The 24,380-nt window shown below is 48.7% G+C and overlaps 1 protein-coding gene across 1 annotated transcript; it reads left to right on the top strand.

The window, feature by feature from the left end:
* The first annotated feature begins 561 nt into the window (after positions 1-561).
* BCL7B (BAF chromatin remodeling complex subunit BCL7B) lies at positions 562-23,670 on the top strand. The gene is made up of 6 exons (XM_007940336.2): positions 562-653; positions 5,553-5,628; positions 19,262-19,358; positions 21,990-22,160; positions 23,240-23,319; positions 23,578-23,670. Exons 1-6 carry the CDS (start codon positions 562-564, stop codon positions 23,668-23,670), a joined length of 609 nt encoding a protein of 202 aa, XP_007938527.1.
* The last annotated feature ends 710 nt before the right edge of the window (positions 23,671-24,380 follow it).

The following is a 24,380-nucleotide window of genomic DNA, read 5'->3' as shown; positions in this document are numbered from 1 at the left end:
ACAAGGCGTCTGCAGAGGCGGTGCGTCTGAGTTTCAGCTGGATGTTAGAAGCGTTAGATATTAAGTGAACAGATGAGAGAATTCCAGGTAGAGAGCAGGTGTGTGCAAAGGCCAGAAAAAGGTGTGAAATTCTACGATGGAACTTGGAAGGTGGGGAGCCGACAGGAGAGGCAGGATAAGATGATGTATAAACTGTCCCGTCAGGGACACAAGAATGTGATTTGTAGCATTAACTTTGACAGGGCGTCAGCCTCTGCACCCCTTGAAGGGCCAAGGCCTCGCACCTCGCCCTGCCCACAGCACGTGCCGCGCGCTCGCCGCGCACCCCGACCTGCGTGGGGCTAAGAGGACTCCCAAGGCGCTTGGGGAAGGACGCCCGCGGCGGGCGCGCAAGCGCGCCGGGGCCTCAAGCCCCAAGAGGCGGGCGGGTGCGCGCGCTTCCTCGCGTACGCGCGCACGGAAGGGGCGACGGCGGCGGTGACGCTGCTGCGGCGGCGCGGGTGGCGCGCAATTCCGTGTCTTGGGAGCAGTGCCCCGGCCCCCGCCTCTCCCGCCGCCGCCATGTCGGGCCGGTCGGTCCGGGCCGAGACCCGCAGCCGGGCCAAAGACGACATCAAGAAGGTGATGGCAGCCATCGAGAAAGTGCGGAAATGGTGAGGGGCCTAGCCCGCGGGTCCTGGCGAGGGTCGCCGGCTCAGGCCCAGAGGGGCACCAAACTGGCGAGCCGGGTGGGAGCCGACCGGCAGGCGCTTGGGGGGGAGGGGGAGAGTAGAAGACGGGAGGAGGGTACAGCTCGCGTCGGCGTGAGGTCAGAAGGCGCGCCGGCCGCGGCCAATCAGCGGGTCGCTCGGGTCGTCGGCCCGCCTACCGGGCCGCGCATCGCCTGGGACGGGCTGCCGGGTTCCGGCTAGCGCAGGGGCCGCGGGGCCTGGCGATGCGCACGCCGGGCGGGTTCCCGCACCTACATCAGGGCAGGGCCCGCCGGTCTGCTTTCCCAGGCTTCCTCGCCGCCCCTTGTCTTTCTCAGGGTTGCGTTTCTGGACTGCCGCATGATAATGTCTAGCAACCATTGAGTGTTTAGTGTGCCATCCTGAGCGCTTTCTGCATTAACTTACTTTAAGTTTGGCGAAAGTTTTCTCCATTAATCTACCTAACCGCGGGAGTGATAGGTATTTTCTCGTGACTTGGGGGTTTTCAGTAGAGGGGCCTTGGTTGGAAAGGTCACTAAAGAACTGAATGAGTGTTTTGTGTTAGGAATTCCGATGCATTATCACGTTTAACTCAGCCAGCTTCTTGATGCCCTCTTGAACCCTCTCCTTCCCCTTTTCTCTATCAAAAGCCTAGAAGGATGGATGCTAGGCTCCTTCAAGAAGACTTCCCCGATCCCTTCTACCCGTCACCCTCCACCCTTTCGGGGCATCCTTACCCAGGTCTGTACAGACATACCGCGTAGCTGTGTGGGTTCGGTTCCAGACGACCCCAGTAAAGCGAATATCACAATAAAAATGAGTCACAAGTTTTTTTTTGTTTCCCAATGCATCTGAAAGTTATGTTTACACTCTTTGGTAGCCTGTTAAGTGTGTATCAGCATTACGAGAAAGTTTGAAACACTGTGAGAATCACCAAAATGTGACAGACACGAAGTGAGCACATGCTGTTGAAAAAATCGTGCCAGTAGAATTGCTGGACGCAGGGTCAGGGTCGCAGCCAACGGTCAATTTGGTGTGTGTGTGTGTTTTTTAAAGTGTCTGTGAAGCGTAATAAAATGAGGTATACCTGCCTTTGCATGTTAATCTGCCAATTTCCCCACAAACAAGATCAATGTCTTTGTTTCTATATCCAAAGGCTTCATACAGAATTGAGACTCCAAAATCAATGATTTTTTTCCTCTAAATCGATTCCTCCTAGGTTTCGATTAAAGCTAAGAATCCGCACACTTTTTTTTCCTCCTCTTCTGAACTTCTCTGTCCTGCCGGATCCCTAGGCCGGCTCACCATCCTTCCACCTGGAGCTCTGCCAGCCTCCCCATCCCCCTGCTACTGCTCTGGCCCGCCTCACCATCATCACACTGCAGTCCCAGCAATTTCATTCTCTCTCTTCAGTTACTGGAGTGATGTTTTTAAAGTCAAAGGCTCATTCTGGCATTTCCCTGCTTAGGAAGTAGCACTCAGTGGCTTCTTGGTGGTAGGGTGAAGACCCAAGAGAGCCTTCCGGCTCAAACCGCCCTTTCCCTGGAGGCGGTTTGCCCACCCTGTTGCCGGGCCTGGCGTTCCCCCTGCTCTTCATGCTCCTCCCCGTTGCCTGCTGGACTCCTGGAGCTCAGTTCAGAAGGTGGCTCCTCAGGGACACCTTGCAGGGTCCTCAATGCTGATCAGACCCACTTCGTGGCACTTTGCACAACCCTGAGGAATTGCGTATATTTGAGTATTTAACCTACGGAAATGGCACTTTTGTATGGTTTGAACTAATGATTAAATGACTAATTGTGAAATGAGTTGTTTACGCGGTTCCTGCTGGAATGCTGGAATGTGGGCTCTGTGAGAGTGGGGACGTGAATCTTCTCCCAGGGCTCACCCCCGGGGCCTAGTACGGGGTTCCTTTTCTTTCAATTGTGATTTGGGTGAAAGCTTACAAGCAAATTGTTTCTCCATTGGGCAGTCCACACACATTTTGTTTTGTGACACTGATTGCAGTCCCCAGAGTGTAACAGCACCTCCTCCCTGTGTTTCCCATTTCCCTTTGTCCTTCTTTCATGTCCCTTCCTGCCTTCTGAGCTTTGTCCCTGGGCAATGCTACCCTTTTATCTTGTATGGTTGATTGGTTTGAGGATTTGTACCTCCCTGTTATTGTTTGGCTGAAAGTTGGAGCCACAGGGTGTGTGTGTGTTTTTGTGTGTGTGAGTTCACGTTTGAAAGGGAGCTCTAGAGGCCATAGTCTTGGTGGTCCACCAGTCTCTGTCAGAGCAATAAGCCTGGTCTTTTTTATAATTTTGAGTTTTATTCCACATTCTTCTCCCACTGTATCCAGGACCTCCTTTTGTGATCCCTTTCAGAGTGGTTGGTAGTGGTAGCTGGGCACCATCTAGTTCTGGTCTCAGGGTCATGGAGGCTGGGCCCAGTATAGGGTCTTATACATTAAATATTTCTTGAACAAATGAGGCTGTGGACTGGCCTGTCTAGGAATAAACTCTAGTTCTTTAAATCCGTAGTTAGCTCATTCTCTTCTCTATCACACTGCAGTCTCTCTCCCATTCTGTGATGTCATCAGTCACCGAGCAACATCAGTTACTTTGCTTTTTTTATAATTTCAAATTCAGACTTGAAACTTTCACAGTTCACGTGTTTTGTAGTGCAGCTCTCTGCATTTGGTCTTCATTCTCGTTGATAGCAAGCACTTCCTAAGGACACCAATGGTTCTTAGAATGAGCAAATTCATCCTCTGCCTGTCATGGTTGGAACAAAGGAGAATGTGCCTTGTTGTATCTCCCTGCCACACAACACATGTCATGAGCACATCAGAAGGGCTTCTGTGTGCCAGTTTAGAGCACTGGTGTTTGATTCCGTCAGGTTTAGAGGGAGTTGGGAGGCCCTGATAGTGATTGAGAGCATGACCGTGGGTGAGACTTTTATCCCTCCTGAGACTTTTGTTTGTCACCTGAGTGTAGCAATAAGCGCTGTCATTTTGTGCTTTGCTTCGTAAGGCTATGTTCTTAGCTGCCGTCAAGAAGCTCTTGACTCATGGTGACACCCTGCACAGCGGAATGAACCATTGCTTCACCCTGTGCCATCTCCTAATCGATTACGGGTCGGACCGCTGTGGTCCAGAGGGTTTTCAGTGGCTGAGTTTGGGGCATAGACCACCAGACCTCTCTTCCTTGCCTGAGTCTGGGAGCTGCTGAATCCTGTTCAGCATCAGAGCAACACGAGCCTGGACCAACCTGGACTTAAACGTTCTCTCCAGAATCATCATAATGTTCTGTATTTATTTAAATAAAATATCCATCCTGTAAGTTTCTTTCTGCTAACTACATTTGCAGTAGTAATGGAGTGGGAAGGCTTTTAAAGGTGCATCAGTAGCCTGTGATCTTCATGAAGTGTGTTGTTGTTGTGTGCCGTCGAGTCGAACCCGACTCATAGCGACCCCTCCTTGGATTTCCGAGGCAGTATCATTACAGACGTAGATTGCCCAACCTTCCTTCCGAGGAGTGGCTGGTGGGTTTGAACTGCCAGCCTTCTTGTTAGCAGTTAAGTGCTTTAGGCACTACGCTGTGAGAGCGCCCTCATTGAAGTTACATTTTGGTAAATCAGTAGTTCAGAAACACTAGAAGAAGCGTATCATTTAATAAGGGTGTGCAGGAAGGGATCCAGGAGCAAAGGGCGTTGTGGTTACGGCAGAGCGGGAGGTACTGCTTCCCGCACACGCCCTGCTGCGTGGTGTGAGTCTGTGAGTGGTGAGGTTCGGCAGTTGGTCCGTGATGCAGAGCTTTCTAGGCTTCACTGAGGACTGTGGGCCACATACATGTTAGTCCTTTGCCTCACGGTATGACGGAAGTACGAACATGCACACGTGGTGAAGAGCAGAGCCCAGCAGGTTAGCTCACGGACGAGGGAAAGAGGAAGTGCGGCGTGCAGGCCGTTGCTGTGTGCACAGGGGTGCGCATCTCCATCTCATCCTTCCTTCCTTCTCCATAAGACCACAGTGTGCCTCCAGCTTCGTATCCCACAACTCCTTTTAAAGGATCTTGAGCATTAAACTTGATTACTTACTGTCCCCCAAATACAACTGCAGGCTTCCCACCTGTCCTTGTCCATAATCTCCTCCGGTATCCTGGAATGTCACTTACCTTTCCCCAAGTGTGTGCGGGAGTGGGGAGTGGGGTTCAGAGTGATCTTTCCCCGGGCGGGGCCAGACTCCAGAAGCCAGGTGAGGCTCAGCTCTGACAGCAAGGCCATCCTGCTTGGCAGCTGGGATGATTTTAAAGTGAAATCAGGTTCCGCTTCATCCGAGTTCCAATGGGAAGCATGAGAATTCTCCGCTCTGTGGGCTCACCTAGTCTCCCCTGGTCCTCCCGCCTCTCAGCTTCCTTGCCACCTTCCTAGTCACAGTGGTTTCCTTCTCTTTGTTACCCGTTACGAGCTCCCAGAATAATAGCCATCACGGCTTGCACATCCTTTCTTGCAAGGCCTCGTATCATACAGCTTCATAAACATCAGTGCAATTAAAGTAAAACTTAAGTGAAACCAGGTAAATACCTGAGTCTGCCAAAATGAGCTGAACTAGCTTGGTGAGTAGTCTACAAGGAAAAAAAAAGGCTTCCACACACTGTATCGGAGAAAAGGTGGCAAGTGGAGGGCGCAGAGCCAAAGGCCTTCGACAGGGAAGTCTTTCTGCACGGGGTGATCTGTGCTGCAGGGAAAGGGGTACGCCGATGGAGAGCTGGACAGGGCGTTCCACATTGAGGGGATGATCTGCTGAGAAATAGGAAAGCACAAACTATGAACAGAAAATCTGTTTTATTGTCTTATCAATTCTAAGAAGTGTCTCTCTTTTAGGGAGAAAAAGTGGGTGACTGTGGGTGACACTTCCCTGAGGATATTTAAATGGGTCCCTGTGACTGACCACAAGGAGGTAAGTGTGAAAGGAAGGTGAAACAAAAAGGTACTGGTTCTTTTTGTTATTTCTGTAATTGCCTCTTAATTGTAAAGCAAATTGTTTCCCAGAATTGAATGGTAGATACTCCAAAACACCCCCTGTCACTCGCCCACGCTAGGTCCCCTTCCTTTATTTCTTCCTCTGTTCTCCTTCTCCTAACCCATTCCTCTTTTCCATGCCTTGACAGACGACAGCCAGGCAACTCCTTAGGTTTGTCAGTTTCGTTCTTTTAGAACACAGCCATGCCCGTTGGTTTCCTTGTCAGCAGTCGCTGTTGAGTTACAGTGCTAGAGTAGTTGCCACAGAGACCTAAGGACCTGCAAAACCTGGCCCTTTAAGAGTCCTTGTGTAGCAAATGGTTAGGAGCGTGGTTCGAACCCACCAGAGAGGCATGCTGGACGACAGGCAGGGTGATCTGCTTCTGAAAGGAAGCAGACATAGACATCCTACTGAGCAGTTCTACTCTGCGTACATGGTCGGCGTGAGTCAGAATCACCTCAGAGGCAAGCAGCGACAACAACAGGACTAGACGAGAGAGATCTGAGCAGGCCCCGAGCTTGTGGAGTTGAGTGTCCATCCCAGGGCCTAGCACACAGGACACTGTCAGTAAATGATTGTTGAATGAAAGACTAGAGTGGCGATCCTCAGCGTGGTCTGCACACCCCTTGGGTCTGAGGTGTTAAAACCATTTTTAGAATACTAAGACATTCTTTTAGGAGCTCTGGTAGCATAGTGCCTCAGGCACTTGACTGCTAACCAGAAGGCTGGCGGTTCAAACCCACCAGCCACTCCTCGGAAGGAAGGTTGGGCAATCCTACTTCCGTAGTGATACTGCCTCGGAAACCCAAGGAGGGGTCTCTATGAGTCGCGGCCGACTCGACGGCAAATAACAACAACAACAACAAGACATTCTTTGCCTCTGGTGTTTGCATTAATGGAGCAAAAGTCGTGGTGGGGAAAACTGCTAGCACCTTCGCAGGAGTCAGGCAGTGGTTTCCAGCTGCGCTGGAAGTCATTGTGCCTTCACCAGCACAAAAAGAAACGAAAACAAGTCAGGTGTAGTGGTGATGGGTGCCCAGCGTAATGTAATTAATGCCACTGAACTGTACTTGTAACATACTAGAATGATAAATGTATTGTTATAGGTACACTTACAATAATAAAACAAGTGAAATAAAATATTAATGTAAGAAAGATCTAGTACTTTCAGAAAAAATTTGCTGTCCACCCACTGTTGTTGTTGCTGTTGTTAGGTGCCGTCATGCCATCTTCAACTTATAGCGGCCCTGTGTACAACAGAACAAAACACTGCCCGGTGCTGTGCCAACCTCACAATCCTGCTATCCCTGAGCACATCATTGCAGCCACTGTGTCATTCCATCTTGTTGAGCGTCTTCCCCTTCCTCGTTGACCCTGCACTTTACCAAGCATGATATCCTTCTCCAGGGAATGGTCCCTTCTGACAACATGACCAAAGTAGGTGAGATGAAATCTGGCCATTGTCCCTTCCAAGAAGGATTCCGGCTGCACTTCCTCCAGGACAGATTTATTAGTTCTTCTGCCAGTCCTTGGTGCCTTCAGTATTCTTCACTAACACCACAACTCAAAAGCATCCACTCTTCTTTGGTCTTCCTTATTCATTGTCCATTTTTCACATGCATATGAGACAGTTGAAAATCCCATGGCTTGGGTTAGGTGCACCTTAGTCTTCAAGGAGACATCTTTGCTCTTCACCACTTTAAAGAGGTCTTTTGCAGCACATTTGCAAGTGCAATACATCGTCTGATTTCTTAACTGCAGCTTCCATGGGTGTTGATTGTGAAACCAAGTAATAAGAAATTTTTGACAACTTCAGTCTTTGTCCATTTATCGTGATGCTGCTTACTGATCAAGTTGCGAGGACTTTTGTTTTTCTTTGTGTTGAGGTGTAATCCATATTGCAGACTCTAGTCTTTAATCTTCATCAGTAAGTGTTCCATCTTCATTTTCAGCATGCAGAGTTGTTTTGTTTGCATATCACAGTTTGTTAATGAGTTTTCCTCCAATCCTAATGCCACATTCTTCTTCAAATAGTCCAACTTCCCGGATTATTTACTCAGCAAACAGATTGAGTAAGTATGGTGAAAGGATACAATCTTGATACACTCCCTTCCTGATTTTAAACCATGCAGTATCCCCTCCTTCTGTTCAAAAGACAGCCTCCTGGTCTATGTACAGGTTCCTCATGAGTACAATTAAGTGTTCTGGAATTCCCACTCTTCTCAATGTTATCCATAATCTGTTATGATCCACACAGTCCAATGGTTTTGCATAGTCAGTAAAACAGAAGTAAACATCTTTCTGGTATTCTTTGCTTTCAGCCAAGATCCATCTGACATCAGCAGTGATACCCCTCGTTCCACATCTTCTGAATCCACCTTGCATTTCTGGAAGTTCTCTGTCAGTATACTGATACAACCTTTTTTGATTTATCTTCAGCAAGATTTTACTTCTGTGGGATCATCTTTCTTTGAAATGGGTACAGCTATGGATCTCTTCAGGAGCTCTGGTAGTGTAGTGCCTAAAGCACTTGACTCCTAATCAGAAGGCTGGCAGTTCAAACCCACCAGCCACTCCTCAGGAGGAAGGTTGGGCAACCTACTTCCATAGTGGTACTGCCTTGGAAACCCAAGGAAGGGGTCATTATGAGTCAGGTCTGACTCGATGGCACACAACAACAACATGGATCTCTTCCATTCAGTTGGCCAAGGAAGCTGTCTTCCTCATTTCTTGGCATAACCAAGGAGTGCCTCCAGTGCAACATCTGTTTGTTGAAACATCTCGGTGGGTATTCCGTCAATTCCTGGAGCCTTGTTCTTCGCCCATTCCTTCAGTGCAGCTTTGACTTCTTCCTTTAGTAACATTGGTTCTTGATCATATGCAACCTCTTGAAATGGATAAACATCAACCAGTTCTTTTTGGTACAGTGACTATGTAATCCTTCCATCGTTTGATGTTTCCTGCATCATTCAATACTTAGCCCGTGGAATCTTTCAATATTGCAACTCAAGGCTTGAATTTTTTCTTTGGTTCTTTCAGTGTGAGAAATGCTGAGTGTGTTCTTTCCTTTTAATTCTCTAACTCTAGGTCTTTGCACATTTCATTATAGTAATTGGCTTTATCTTGAGCTGCTCTTTGAAATTTTCTGTTCAGCTCTTCAGTCGTTTCTTCCATTTGCTTTAGCTACTCTCTGTTCAAGGACAAATTTCAGAGTCTCTTCTGAGACTCATTTTGTTTTTTTCTTCCTCTTCTCTCTTTTACTTTCTTCATGAATGATGTTCTTGATGTCATCCCACAATTCATCTGTTTTTTAGTCATTGGTGTTAAATGCATCAAATCTGTTCTTTAGATGGTCTCTAATTTCAGGTGGGATGTAATCAAGGTCATATTTTGGCTCCTGTGGATTTCTTGTAATTGTCTTCAGCTTCAGCTTGAACTTGCATATAAGCAGTTGATGATCTGTTCCACAGTCAGCTCCTGGCCTTGTTTTGGCTGAAGGTATTGAGCTTCTCCATCACTTCTTTCCACAGATGTCTGATTCCTGTGTCTCCATCTGGTGAAGTCCACATGTGTAGTCACATTTATGTTATTGAAAAAAGGTATTTGCAATGAATAAGTCATTAGTCTTGCAAATTCTATCATGTGATCTGCAGTGTCATTTCTATCACCAAGGCCGTATTTTCCAACTACCAGTGATTCTTCTTTGTTTCCAACTTTTGCATTCCAATCACCAATCATAATCAACACATCTTGATGGCATGTTCAGTCGATTTTAGACTGCAGACATTCGTAAAAATCTTCAGTATCCCCATCTTTGGCTTTGGTGTTTGGTGCGTAAATTCGAATGATAGTGTTATTAACTGGTCTTTCTTGTAGGCATATGGATATTATCCTATCACTGACAGCATTGTACTTCAGGATAGATCTTGAAACATTCTTTGTGATGAGGAATGATGCTGGCAGAGAATACTGAAAATACCATGGACTTGGATTGCCAGAAGAATGAACCAATCTGTCCTGGAGGAAGTACAGCCAGAATGCTCCTTGGAAGCAAGAATGGCCAGACTTTGTCTCACCTCCTTTGGAGATGTTGTCAGAAGGGACTAATTCCCGGAGAAGGGATCATGCTTGGTCAAGTGGAGGGTCAGTGAAAAAGGGGAGATCCTCACCAGATGGGTTGACACAGTGACTGCAGTGATGGGCTCAGTCATAGCAAGGATTGTGAGGCTGACGCAGGACAGGGCAGGGTTTCACTGTGTTGTACACAGAGTCGCTGTGCGTCAGAGCCTAGTCGATGGCACGAAGCAGCACCAACAGTCCTTTGTACCACTTTCTTACTGTCTTCGCCTGGACTCATGTCCCTTGCTGGAATATATCCTTCAAGAGTTTTATCAAGGTGGGATTTTGTGGGGAAAATTTTATGAAAATTTCTTTTCGTTCCTGAAAATAACTTTACTTTCATATTTAATGGATAATTTTACCTGTGTATGGAATTCTAGGTTCCAAATTACATATTTTCTTTCAGCACTTTGAAGCGATTACTCACTTGATAAGCTTCCTCCTATGTTACTGGTTAGGAATCTGATGGCGATCTGATTCTTTATTCTTTGTTCTGCTTGTCTTCCTCTGGAAGCTTTTAGAATGCTTCTCTTTGATCTCCTGGGACTTCTGTTGGAATGCTTACTTGTGGCATCATTCCTTATAATTTTTCCTTTCTTCCATCTTGTTTTAGGATAAAGTTTATCTTTTTTTGCTATCTCTGAGAAAATTTCTCGACTCACTGTTTTGCCCATTTAACTTTTCTCCAGTTAAACTCATTCACTTCACTTTTATTTTGAATAATTACGTTTTTCATACCAGATTTCCTCGTTAGATCTTCAGTTTTACTTTCTAATATCATTATTTTTCTGAGGAGATTTTAAGTTCTTCTCTCTCTACCACTCTGGTGTAGATTGTTCTATTTGTTGTTTTTCATAGTGCTTGTTTTCCTCCAATGTCTGGTTAATTTTTTCTGTGCACTCACCTTTCATTCCTTGTCTGGACATGGATCAGTCACTTGGAATTTGGTTGAAGTACCATGAGACCAAAGAAAGAGACTGACCGCTCCATCTGAGAGTTTACTATAGAAGTATATTAAGGGCTTACTGACTAAGGCTGGTCCTTGGGCAGCAGCAGGGTTGATTTGAGTCGCTGTGCTCCCTGGAGGGAGGGAGGGGTATTTATGGATCTGGCGAACAAAGGTGGCTCAGTGCCAGGGCTCAGGATTTGCAAGGCCACCCCAGGAAGTGTTACATAAGAGTGACTTAGCAAGCAAGAGCTTAGACATACTCGGTCTTGCACAAGTCTGTTCCCCTCCAGTGCAGCCTTCAAGACTGGGTCTCAGAATCTGGCATGCTCCCAAGGGCCCCAAAGGGAGGCATCACAGCTCTGTAGGTAGGGACGGGCAGCGTTGCCACAGCCAGAGGCACAGGCCACAGCGCAGATAGGCAAATACAGCAAAATAACTCTATACCCAGGAAAAGGCCAACACCCAGCAAACACCCTTGCCAGCTAGGGGAGGTTGAGGAAAACAAGGAGGCCACAGGACACCTGCCTTCAGGTGCGGCCTAACAAATCAGTAATGTTCTGCTTGTAGTCACTCCAACACCTGTCCCACCTTGAGCAGCTGTCAGAATGTCCAGAGCCATCTGGTTCCGCAGAGCTACCTTCTTCATCTGGGTGATTTGGGCAGTTAATGGCCTCGGGCTTTTCCTGCTGACATTCAGGGCCTATTTAGTAGAACCACTCAGAGCTTCATTTGTCTCATCACTTCTGTGGAACCAAGGGAAGGAACAAAAGAAGTCAAAAGGTAATCACACCAGTGGATCACAGTATGCTTGGTCCTCCTCATTTAACCTCTTTCAAAGATTCAGATATCACTGAGTCACTTATGAGTAAATCCACCAGTGTTGACCTAATTGAAAAATTTCAAAACAATTTGTTTCTTTACTCGTTACATGCAGGCATAAACCAAGACAAACAAAGTTCACTTCCCCTCAAGCCTTCTACAACTTCCTCTGCACCCTCAAGGTTAGCTTTTACTATCTTTCTTACATTCTAGCACAGCCAGACATTCCACTTGAAAACTACGCTCTTTCTCCTCTTAAAAATGCTTATTACTAGTCATTTTGCCTTCCCTCTGTTGTTATCCCCTACATAGTCACGGAGGCTCCAATATGTCCCCGTGTTTCTCCTACGGCTGCCTGACAATTGTGGCCAGAGGCTCCATGCTCCAGCGCACATCTTCACGGCTTCAGGAGGGGCGCTGTGCACAGATCCACAGCTGCGTCCGTGGTAGGCTGCAGCAGAGCTATGAGGCCACTCTAGGGAGACGTTGGCAGCCCTCGAGGGAAGAGAGCAGAGTAAGACGTGCCTGGAATCAGAAAGACAGGTGTTTAGTAGTTACCGAGAGGGTAACGCTTCCCCTTCTACTGGGATCACACTTGTGGCGTCCCCTTGGGTAGTGAGAACAGCAGCTCCCTTAGGCATTTTCCCTGGCTGAGTGCACCATACGTGCTGGCCTGGGGAGGTCACCTGAGGGCTTGGGAGCAGAGTCACCTCTTTTGCTATATGCCAGAAAAGGAGACCCACTTCCGTCCCCGTGCTGTAGCTGTCGTCCTGATCCAGGTGAAGCATGACTGCTGTGACCTCCCCGTGCCGCTGGATGGTGGGTTCCCACAGAAGCCCAGTTAGTTCTCTGCCCCTAGAGGAACAGAGTGTCTGTACAGTGGCGTGAGCACACGCAGCAGTGCTGTACAGCGGCCATGTGCTTGCCTGCTACGCCTGCCTCTGGCTGCTACCCAGCCCACATGGGCACTGTAGTGTCTGCTTCCCGGTGCATCCAGGGGGCAGCGTCCCCTTCTGGATGTTCTAGATACACTGTTCTGACTTGTGCTTCTTGGTTCCCCAGTGGGGAAAGAGGGGAGTGAGCTGCTACATTGAAAACCAGGGATTGGGGGCAGTCCCAGATGTCCTGCTACAGGGCTCTCCCCCACAGGACCTTGCTCCTTATCTTCCCCCTGTTCCTTATGCCCTTGGCTGATCCATATCGTCAACCCACAGGCTACTGCCCAACCATCTGTACGAAGGGTTAAGGGCCAGGGCTCGTGGGTGATGACCATCCACATAGCCTTTAATTTGGCCTGTGGCTGCTTTTTCCTGAACCAGGGTCTCATACCTTGGTTAGAGCCATCTGTATACCAGGCATCTGCTGGGAACGGGCCTTCCTTTCCTTTAGCTTCTAGCCTGTGCTGGGGGGTCATCATGACATGTCACTGGACCAAGTGGAGTTTGTAACTCTTGGGACAACAGCCTAGCAGAAGGGGTACCACGCTGCTGCTTGTGTGTGTTCCACTTGGTCAGTGTAACTATCTGGGCAATAGCTGATGATGGCTTGGAAAACAGCCCATTGGTCTGCTCATAAATGGGCAAAGCTGTGGGAAGGCTTATAGCTTCCTGCCGTTAGCAGTTCTACTTGGTAGACAGCATTACAGACCACCAACAATCGTTTTTCTGTGGGACCGTACCAGTATTCTGCTCCCCTCCATAGTAGGGACCAAAACCCTAGGGGACTCTTGTTCCATCCTGGTGTTGCACAAAGCCCAGCAAAGCCGTCCTTGGTGCTGCTTGCATGTCACCTGCAGGCCACACTTCTGGGACCGTGTCCAGCACTTTAACCTGCACAACCAGCACATTAGCTTTCTCTAAAGCTTGCTGCTGTTTCTGGCCCAGTCCCAAGAGGCACTATTTTTTACCAGTTTATAGCACTATGCCAAGTGGGGTGTATATATCCTCTGATATCCCAGAAGACCCACAAAGGCCTGGACTCCTTTTGGTGTCCCAGGGGTGGGGTAAGCATATGCCTTGTTGACTATGGCTTCAGACAGATACTACCCAGCCAGAAGACCCCTAGGAATTTTACCAGCATTCCCAGCCCTTACACCTTCTGGGGGTTTCTCTTTTCAGTAGGTAGATGATTAGCACATTTGAACAGGCTTATAACAGAGAAACATCTTCAGGAGTTAACCTGATGCCACCAATGTGATGAATTAATGGATAGTAGCAAGGAAAGGAAACAGGTCCCTGTGACCATACAATGACAAATGGTGGGGCTGTGTAAATACCTTGGGGCAGTACCAAGAATGTCCATTGCTGGCCCTCCCAAGTGAAGGCAAACTGGTCCTGAGCCGGAAGGATGCTAAAGCTGCATTAGCCAGGACTGATTCAGCACGATGTGCCCAGCTCTGTACTCGGTTTCTGGCACTTCCTTCCTTAAATGTTCACAATTGCTTTCGATTATTTTTACCTCCAGTTGGAATTTTCCCACAGAGAATCCACCCCTAGAACGTCACTTCCCAAGAGGCGAGTGGGCAGTGGCCTTGAGACCGTTCAGGGTTTCCAAAGATAAGAGTGCATTCTGAGCAACCAGAGCTAGTGTTTGCAGTTTTTTTTGTCCCTGACCTATGTATTGTGACTTCTACATGGTGTCTCTGGTCCCAGCATGGTGTTCTGGCCTGTGAGTAACTTCAGCTCCCATCCTTAGCCTCTAGGGACTAACAAGGTCCACGTGGAGGCAAGGGGCATGGTCTTACTGGTGGGGAGGGCATGGGGTGTGGCTCTAGGACACGGGGTGGTGTTACTCTGGCTTCATCTGTATCCACATTGTTGTCTCTTTTACTGCCCTCCCTGACAACTAAGTTCTCCAGTTACTGTCAAGGGGCTACTCTCAAGGAATTTTCCAGGAGGTCAGCCTACCGTCTCCAGTTGTTTTCTTTCTTCCCACAATTCACACCCCCTTCTCTCTAGCTCTTTCAGTTTTTCAAGCTTCACGTAGGCGTAGGCGCAGCCAGAGGGTGAGACCAACTGTAAGATCTTCGCTTTCATTTCTGCAGCAAAGAATTCACTGTCCAGCCCTGTCATGGTAGGAGCTGAGCTTGTGTTACTGGCCTTAGCCACAGGCACCACCAATGTGGTGCTGCTTCCTGAGCGAAGTGGGAGTGGGAATGGGGAGAGAGCCGGACAGGTGGCCTCCAGCCACCACTCGTGCAGGAGCTTGCCCGATCCGACTGTCTCTTCCCAGTGCTCCCTCTCCCTCTCCCCTGCTCACTCTAGCTGCCCGCACGACCCGAGCACGGGGGAGGAGCTGGGGCAGTTGTCCTGAGCAGGGCTCTAGCTTGTGGAGGGGAGGTGGCAGCAGCAGTGCTAGCTGGGCTCCCTCACTCAAGGGGCCCACTTCTCCTCCCCAAACTGCTTCCTTCTCCATATCCGTTTTTTAAAATCTTACTCTCCTTCAGAATGTCAGTTTGGCCATACACATGACTGTCACCCATCACTTTTTAATGTAGCTCCTCATGCAGTATCCTTACACGCACTTTCACAGCTGACTGGGTGTTGGCAGCCAGCCAAACCGCCCAGAGTAGCAACCCTTGCTCTGGCCACCTCCCCTGCCTTAGCCTTTTCCACACTTATGAAGGTACACACTTTCCTACAACCAGGCTGTGCCACTTGGCGTTTTCAGAGCATCCTTGGACTCACGTGATGGCCCACACGAACCCAGGAGTTCCTGGCATAGGTGCATAGACTCCCAAATGGAGGTCACTGACCCCCAGAATTCTTTCCCCTTCCCCCTGGTGGATGGGACAGATCTCCTGCATGCATGGAAGTCACTAACCCTGGGATTCTCCCCACCAGAGGCCTCCCCCTTATCAGCCACATCCTCAGGCTTTTGGCTGGCTCCCCAGTTGTCTGGCCATGGACCAGTAACTTGAAATTTGCCTAAGGTTCCACAAGACCAAAAAAAGCAGCTAACAGCTCCATATGGGAGTTTATTAAGGGCTTACTGACTGAGGCTGTTCCCTGGGCAGTGGCAGGATCAACTTGAGTCTCTTTTGCCCACAGGTCAGAGGCAGGGGCTATAATGGCTCTAACAAACGAAGATGCCATGAGTCTGGACCTCTAGGGCCACTCCACCAGGTGTTACATAAGAGTGACCAAGCAAGCATAAATGAGCAGTGGCAGGCAAGAATGTGGGCCTGTTTGGCCTTGCACGGCCTGGAGTATAGAGCCTATACTCCCTCCGAACTCCTGTATGTTCCCTTTGAGACTTTAACTTCCTTAGCCAGTGAGATGTAACTGAGGAGAGGGTGTAAGCCTGAGCCCCAGTGTGCCCTCCTTCTGCGTGAACTTAGGGGATGGAATGGGGGATGTACTCAGGGTCCAACCTTTCCCTTTTCCCCTTTCCCATCTTCCTCTGCTTGCCAGGCAATCTCCAGGACCAGTCTTCCAGATCCTACCATTATCTGGGAGCAGCCATCCTTCCTTGTTACTACCAGGCCCAAGGAGTTGGAGACTGCGCAGTGAGGAGGGGTTCTGCAGCTACCCTTTATTCTGTCCCTCACCGTGGCTCTAGTGATGCCGTGACACAGAAGGGACCAAGTGTGGGAGAGGGACGTTGCTGGGAAGCGCCCTGATCGCTGACGTGTAAGCTCCTGGCCTGCTCCTGTTCAATATTCTCCTGTCCAGGGCTCGGCCGCCTTCGCTGCTTCTGAGGGCTTCTCACTGCGTTTGTGCTGGCTACTGAGCTGAACTCAGGTCCATAGTCTGTCTGCAAGATGATAATGTGCCATCTTCTGAGGTACTAGCATAGGAAAAATGGGAAATGATGATGCTACATTGATAAGAAAAAACGTACGAAGGATACAGGGATATGGAACATTGCTAGTAGGAAAGTCATTTGGAATAAGGTTTCTACAGGTTAAGTTGGATATGTGTAATTCTCACTGCCATTGAGTTGATTCCAACTCATATGACCCCTATTGGGTTTCTGAGGCAGTAAATCTTTACGGAAGTAGATTGCCCCATCATCTTTCCGCGGAGCAGCTGGTGAGTGTGAACCACCACTAGCAATCAGGTGCCTTAGGCACTGGGCCACCAGAGCTCTTTTTTATATGAACACAAATACATACATATATATATATGTTATACATATATGGACACAAATTATATATTGCATGTGTGTGTGTATGTACAAAACTTCAGAATGTTTGTTCCTTTGATCTAGTTGTTTCCGCTCTAAGAATCAGTCTTTAAGAGGTAATCAGGATATGCCCCAGGGTTTTCTCCAATGTGGCGTATTTCAGGTAGTCCCCAACTTAGGCAGGCTTCTGCTCCCATGACTCTGTCGCAAGTAGGTTCTGACATAATCAAATACTTCATTTTTGTTGTTGTTTTTATTATTTTTGGCTTTTATTATCAGTGTCTATCAATTCTGTATTTCTCTTTGAGGGTTGGAAACTTTACATATAAACTCATAGATACATTTTAATGCATACATAAAAAAGTACTCAGATCATAAAAATTCATTCTGATGATGAGGAAGGGTTGGGTGATGGCCTTTGTCAGTTGTGGTAATAACTCCGCTTGTGGAAGGTTCTGGATCTTCTCGTTTATCCCTGGGAATGGACATGGTGTTTCTAGTCAGAAAATCAGTGACAATTGTCTATATAGTCTTTTTCTTTTTTTCTGCATAAAATTTCATCATAACATCTCATTGCTTCCTGAACCTGCCTGTTGACTTTAGCAGAGCTATCAGAGTTTGGGTCTGTATTTTCAAGCAACTAAAACCCCTGATTTAGTTTAGAAAGCTGAATCTATATGGCAGTGTTTTGAATAGCAAATCATAAAATTGAACATCTGCAAGTGAACATCTGAGAGTAACGGCGAATTGTATGCTACAGCATTGTGTGCAGTGTATTACAATAAGATACACACAAAAAAAGAACAATCATACCTCAAATATGTACTGAGTGTTGATTGTAATATTTAAAAATTGAAAGCAAACTGAAGATCCTGTTGTAGTGAATTCTTTAGTAAGTTATCATCCTCACGAAGCCTTGTAACTATTACAGAAAACGTAGAAGATGCTCGGTAGCATTGGACAATGTTCAAAATGTGGTGAGTGGGGGATGGGAAGCAAGTTCAGTACTTACGTTGTGGTCTATTTTCATGTAAGTTGCCTCTGATTGTACAGTTGATTTTAATTTTCTGTATTTTTAGAATTTTCTGTAATGAATATGTAACTTATGTAAACATAGAATCATTAAAATAAAGATATATGAGAACTCAGGACAAAAATAATGATAGGGCTAAATTTGATCTAGGCACTATGGAGAGTGGTGGGGTGCAGTGGGCTTCCAGAAGGATTATGTTTGTAGTCTTTGGATATGTTTTTGCAAATCTATTTGAATGAAATCATCCAGAAAAAAGGTGAAAGTTGAACATTGTGGCTGTCCTAGTAGCAGTAAATAACCACAGTCCTAAATAAGGTACAGCCAAATGTCCAGTTGTTGGGAAGTGATGAAATGAGTTACGAAGTTTGGACTGTTACGCCAGAAAACCCAAACCCATTGCCGTTGAGTCAATTCTGACTCGTTGTGATCCTGTAGGACAGAGTAGAACTACCTCACAAGGTATCCAAGGCTATAATCTTTACAGAAGCAGACTGCCACATCTTTTTCCCACAGAGTGGCTGGTGGGTGCAAACCACCCACCTTTCAGTTTGCAGCTGAGCACTGCCACCAGAGCTCCTTCTGGAGTATTATACAGCCATGAAAAATCATGTTTATGTAGCATCTGTAGTAATGGGAACATGTTTGCCATTACATTAAAACTATGTGTGCATATGAAAAAATAAGGAATGATACCTATAAATGCATCCAGTTGATTTTTGCAAAGATAGGATTGAGAGGTATTAACCAAAATGAAACAGCATTATTAGTGCATTTATCTACAATAAGTAAACTCATATAAAAAGTATGAAGAGGTAGGTTGGAGATTTGCCAGGTGCAAGCCTCTGGCTTTTGTGTGTTTCTGTTTACAGTGCTTGGATCGATTCTTTCTGTAGCCCTGGACGTGTTTGTGGCTAACTGGTGTTCACCTTCCCACTATGACCCCGTCCTGCTTGAGAGAAATGATGTTATAAGTGAAGGCAGATATAGGGGGTGATCGTTTTGAATGCATGGAGCTGATTGGTTAGGAGTAGAGTGAGCAGGCCCCTTCTCCCGTTGCTATCTGTGTTACATAGAGAACAGCCCCTGCCATTGTCCAGTCAGAGGTCTGGTCTTCTCTTGCTTTTGTTTTTCCTGCTGTACATCTGAAACAGGAATCTTTCTCAAATGAGTATTTTGTGTTTCTCACCCACCCATCTAGGGAAGAGCTGGAGAGAGCGTTTGATCAGGACAGAGAGTGGGCGTACCTCAGGGACCTCTGATAGAGAGGCTCGTCCGTCGACCTGTCAGTGCGAGTCAGGGTGTCAGCACTCAGGGTTCAGTTCACAGATGCGGACGCTGAGACCTGGGGGGAAGCGGCTGGCTCAGAGGTCAGGTTTTCATCACGTCCTGGGTTCTCCACTCCTTTCCATTCCTCTTTGCTCAGTCCTAATCCAGACTTCAGTGGTCTCAGGTAGTGCCATTCTCCCACTCTGGGGGTCTCTCCTGCTTGGCTCTGTTATATTCCTCTTTTTTTCCTTTTCTAGAAAGAAAAGTCAAAATCGAACAGTTCAGCAGCCCGGGAACCTAATGGCTTTCCCTCTGATGCCTCAGCCAATTCCTCTCTCCTTCTTGAATTCCAGGGTGAGTTGCATCCGTGTCTTCCTTGCAGGAAAATGGAAACTTAGGTGAACCCATTCATTCATTCATTCATAAGAAGAGTCCTGTGCATCATTTCAGTGCCTGCGGTTTTGCTGGTGTTTTATGAGGCACGTGACCTAATGTCTCTTCATTGAAATTCACAATAATCCTGCAAGACAGATGATCGTGTCCTCACTTTCCAGTCAAGGAAACTGAGGCCCAGGGAGGTGAAGTGAGCTATCTCACGTGACGTGACAATTAAGTGACAGACCCACATTCTGGTTTTGGATTCTTGGGATCAGAAGCTCTTATCTTTAGGTTTTTTGTTTTATGATAGGGCCTTAGGACAGGCTGCCCAGAGCCAGGGCGTCTGCCTGCCCCCGTTGCAGGAGTTGGGGCTCCTGGACTCCCGAGTGAGCCTGCTGACAGTGCGGCATTGCTGTCATCATGTCAGCTCACCCACCCTCAGGAAAGCACTCTCACCCCCGTCTCGTTTTCATCTCTTTGTCAGCCGTGACGTAAACCAGGCTGTTGTTAGGATTGCTAAGGGAAGAAGCGGATGCTTAGAGAGGAGCCCTCTGGTGCAGCAGCTAAAGCACTCAGCTGCCCACCCTAAGGGCAGCAGCCCACTAGCCACTCTGCAGGAGAGAGATGTGGTGGTTGGGGGAGGACTTGTCCATACTCCTCGGAACGACAGCCATGTGAGATGAAAGGGACACGTTTGCCCAGGGGTGGAGCTCCGAAGGTTACCGCAGAGAAGGGTGGATGGAGACCGTAACCACAGGGAAGAAGTGGGAAGAGTGCTGTAACATTGTGGAGTTGCAGTCAGGGTCACAAAACAAAATGTGTGTGAATTGTTGAGTGGAAAACCAATTTGCTGTGAACTTTCACTCAGATCACAATAAAAAGTTTAAAAAAAAAATGGAAGGAATGACAAAGAAAAGATTTACAGCCTTGGAAACCTTACAGGGCACTTGTCCTCTGTCCTTGCGGGGTCACTACGAGTTGGAGTCGACTCAGTGGCAGTGGAGTGGGTTTTGTTTGATAGAGAAGAAAAGTCCTTGCCTAAGCACAAAGGGGATAAAGCTTTGTTTGTAATAAAATACTGCTTCCACTTTAATGTGTCCTTGTGGGAGTAAAGACTGAAGAAGGCTATGACTTTTCTCTTTGGAATTAGACTTGTTGCTAATCCAGTGGATGGTTACTCCCGTCCCACCCACCCCCAGCCTTGCCAAGGTCAGTGTAACATAGGAGGGAGACACGAGAGGAGGGCTCTCTTCGGCAGTGTCAGGTGTTCAATGATGACAAAGCTGGGAGAAGTATAAGGCTCTGTTTCTTCAGTCTGGTCACCACCACCTCCTTCTTTCCATCAGTAACCATTTAATGAACAGGTATTCTGTATTGCCCTGGGGATTCAAGGACATGTAAGTCACAGAACCACAGTACACTTCCCAGAGTGGACTGGAAGGAAACAGGTGTGTAAAAGCGTACATGCAGGCATCCATAGGGTGGGAGCACAACAGAGAGGGGGCCATTTCCACCCAAGAGAGCCAGGGAGGCAGGGCCGCGTGGAGATGAAACCTGAGCTAACTGTTGGGGTGTATAGGGGCTTCCGATGAAGACTGGGAAGAAAGGGGGATACCGGCAGAAGGGGCAGATAGGCAAAGGGATCGTCACTTGGGGGAAGGTCCAGCTTGACAGAGCCAAGGGTGCATATGGAAGGGTTACGGGCAGTGAGGCTGGAGATCAAGACAGACTTCATCTGCTTATGACAGAGCTGTGTCATGACTGCTCTGAGCAGTGCTGGAGTTTGATGTGTCTTCTTTAGGGAGAGCTCCCTCTGGCGTGAAGTACCCTTTGGGGCACCAGCTGCCAAGGAAGGTCAGTCAGGTGGCTGTTGGCAGTTGGCAGGCAGGAGCTGATGGGGCTGGAGCTAAGGCAGTAGGAGCAGCCGGAGTCCTGCACGGGACCTCCCAGCAGTTGGATAGGTCCCGTTAGGTGACTGATGCGGGAGGTGAGGGAGAAGGAGGAGTTGTTAAATTCGGTGTTTTTAACTTCGGTGGTTACTTTAAACCTTCAGGCAGAGCTTCCCTGTTGGGGCAGCCAGGTGAAGCCTGGGCAGCATCGGCCCTGAGCTGACCACCTTCAGCCACCACCAGTCTCCTTCCAACACCCGAGAGCGCTAGACAAACTGTGCCATTCTCCACACATCTGGTGTTGGGAGGACGTTTGGGAAATCCTGACCCAAGGCCGAGGTACCCCCTGCTTTCCCTTTGGACAGTGAGAAAATACCAGATCCGTGCTGTGAGGGACAGACCATAATGAAGGGAGAGATGAGCGTATCCTGGTTTCCTGAAGTCTAAATGTTGGAAAGCCTTCAAGATTCTTGATGCATCTGATGCTGAGAATATGCTGTGAAACAGAAAGTGCTTGATCATCCTAGACCCTGCTGGTGATGTGCAGCACGAACCAGCTCCCCGACTGTCAGCCTTGCCAGGGGCTGTCTCCAGCAGTGCGCCTCAATTGGCTGAGTGCAGGCTGCCCATGGAGATGGCAGGCCCTTGGCTCTGTGCTGCGTCAGTCGGAGGAGAATCACCACCCTCAGCCGTTGCCTTTGTTATGTTTGCTTTTTAGATGAAAACAGCAACCAGAGCTCTGTGTCTGACATCTGTCAGCTCAAGGTGGACAGCAGCACCAACTCCAGCCCCAGCCCCCAGCAGAGCGAGTCCCTGAGCCCAGCGCACACGTCTGACTTCCGCACAGATGACTCTCAGCCCCCCACTTTGGGGCAGGAGATCCTTGAGGGTGAGTCTGGGTTGACGCAGGATGAGCGAGCGTCTTGGAGAGGCCTGCCTTCTTGTTTTTGCAAGAGCTTCGTGAATGTGCCTCAGGACCTCTTGCTTACAGCTTGGGATGCTTTGGGGAATGAGCGTTGTTTACCCCTCCACCAAGTGGAGGCAAGAAACAGACCAGCCAGTACTGGGTGCCAGGCTCTCTGTAAGGCACTTACTTGTATTGGGTGCCAGGTTCTGTGTAAGGCTCTAGTCATATTTGATGCCTGTATGTTATCTCTGTTTTACAAATGAGAAAATGGGGGCTTAGAAAGGTTGAATTGCTTGTCCAGGGGTACATGGCGTAGTGAAACTAGATGTCAGTTAATAGCCCTGGTGGCGCCTTGGCTGCTAGCTTGCTAAGTGCCATGAGGGAGAAGGATGAGGCAGTCTGCTTCCGTAAAGATGACAGCCTTGGAAACCCTGTGGGACAGTTCTACTGTCCTCTAGGAGCACTGTGAGTCGGGATCAAATTGATGGCAGTGGGTAACTTCAGAGATCGTGCTCTTTGCATTGTACCCTGCAGACTCCTGGTTTTAACACGTATACAGAGATGTGTGTATATCTTAGACCTGTCTTGTCTGTCACCTCTGAATGATAAGCCTACGAAACAGAACTTGTTGCCCTGTAGGTGATGCCACTGATGGTATTTGTTGTTTGCTTGCTGTTTGCCAGACAGCGTTCTCGGCTCCTTACACGTGCATCCCGTCAAATCCTCATAACGACCCTCTCATTAGCGATTGGGTTAGAATGGTGGGGTTTGGCCCAGAGAATGACGAGATGGGCTGCGTTGTGGGCTCTTGGTGCCTGCAGAGTAGACCACGCCCCCAGCCTCATACTGCGGCCTCTGCGATCAGGCTGCGTGTTGCGCGTCTCCCGTGACGAGGCCCAGAACAGTTCCCTCACTCCTTCTTCCAACGTTTATTTCCCAGGCCAACGTTCTTCCCTCTTCCCTGGGTCCCCGCCGCCTAACTCTTAGGAAAGCTTCCCCCAGTTGAGGCGGGCCTTGCCCAGGCCTCTCCAGAGCTCGTGCTGACCCCGCTGCTTTTTCAGAGCCCTCCCTGCCTGCCTCCGAAGTTGCCGATGAACCTCCCACCCTCACGAAGGAAGAGCCAGTTCCACTGGAGACACAGGTCAGGCGGCACTGTGGTTTTCCTAGTTTCTAAGGGAAAAGGAAGCACTCCGTTGGTGTGAAACCGGTGTGACAGCACTGACCATGCCGGTGGAACCGTGGGTCCAGGTGGTATGGGAGGGGAAGAAGTTTGATAGCCTTTGAGATGGCAGGAGGGCAGGGTTCAGAGTGGTAATAAGAGTGGATGGGGAGAGAGACCACTCCATAGGTTCTGGCTGTGAGGGATGGCCCTGTAACTCCGTGCTCTGGCTGCTCCTAGGCTGTTGAGGAAGAGGAAGACTCAGGTGCCCCGCCCCTGAAGCGCTTCTGTGTGGACCAACCCGCAGTGCCGCAGACAGCCTCGGAAAGCTAGCACCGTCTGGCGCCCTTCGCCTGCTGGCCCCCGCCTCTATTTATTGCATCTGGTTCTGGCCATGCTGTGTTGCTGGGGTAAGGGCAAGCGCTGCGTCCAGAGCGTGCACGGAGGAGCCTTCTGGGCTGGAAGGCTGACATGGGACTTGGGGTTGTGGCAGCATCTTCCCACCCGTGGCACCTGTGTCTGCTTGGTCCTGAGAAGTGGAGCGTTTGTGTCCTTTTTGCACTCCAAGTAGGCTGGCGCCTCAGCCGCCTCAAGGTTCACCTGTCACCTCCAGGTAGTCCAGAACCTCGGGACTGAGCTCCTGTCGCTTCAAGAGAGGAAAGAGATGTGGCACGCGCCCTCTGGAGAAGAGAGTGCCTAGGTTTACTTGAACTTGAATGGAGACTAGATTCATGGATTTTCCTGTAGGGCTGGGGCCCCACCCCATAGGCTGCTGTTGGAGAAGGACTTGGGAGGGAAGGGAAGGGCTCCTCTCCAGCTGGGGGCCGAAAGTTCCTGTTGATTCCTTGCCCGCTGCTGAGCTTGTCCTGCCTCCAACGGGCTCTCCAGCTGCTGACGGCTCCCTGCTGTCACTGTTCTTCCCTCACACACACACAGCCATCCCTTTTTTACCTGTACGTTTCATTCCAACATTCCCTGCCTCCTGCCATGGCTCCCAGCACTTCGGCCACAAACTGCCCCAGCGAGAAGTTGAGGTTCTGACA

Source organism: Orycteropus afer, unplaced genomic scaffold (assembly GCF_000298275.1).
Source record: "Orycteropus afer afer isolate SDZICR_OR568_19922 unplaced genomic scaffold, OryAfe1.0 scaffold00006, whole genome shotgun sequence".
In the NCBI taxonomy this organism is placed as follows: domain Eukaryota; kingdom Metazoa; phylum Chordata; class Mammalia; order Tubulidentata; family Orycteropodidae; genus Orycteropus; species Orycteropus afer.
Note: the sequence above shows the minus strand (reverse complement) of the source record. Positions and strands in the feature narration are given on the sequence as shown.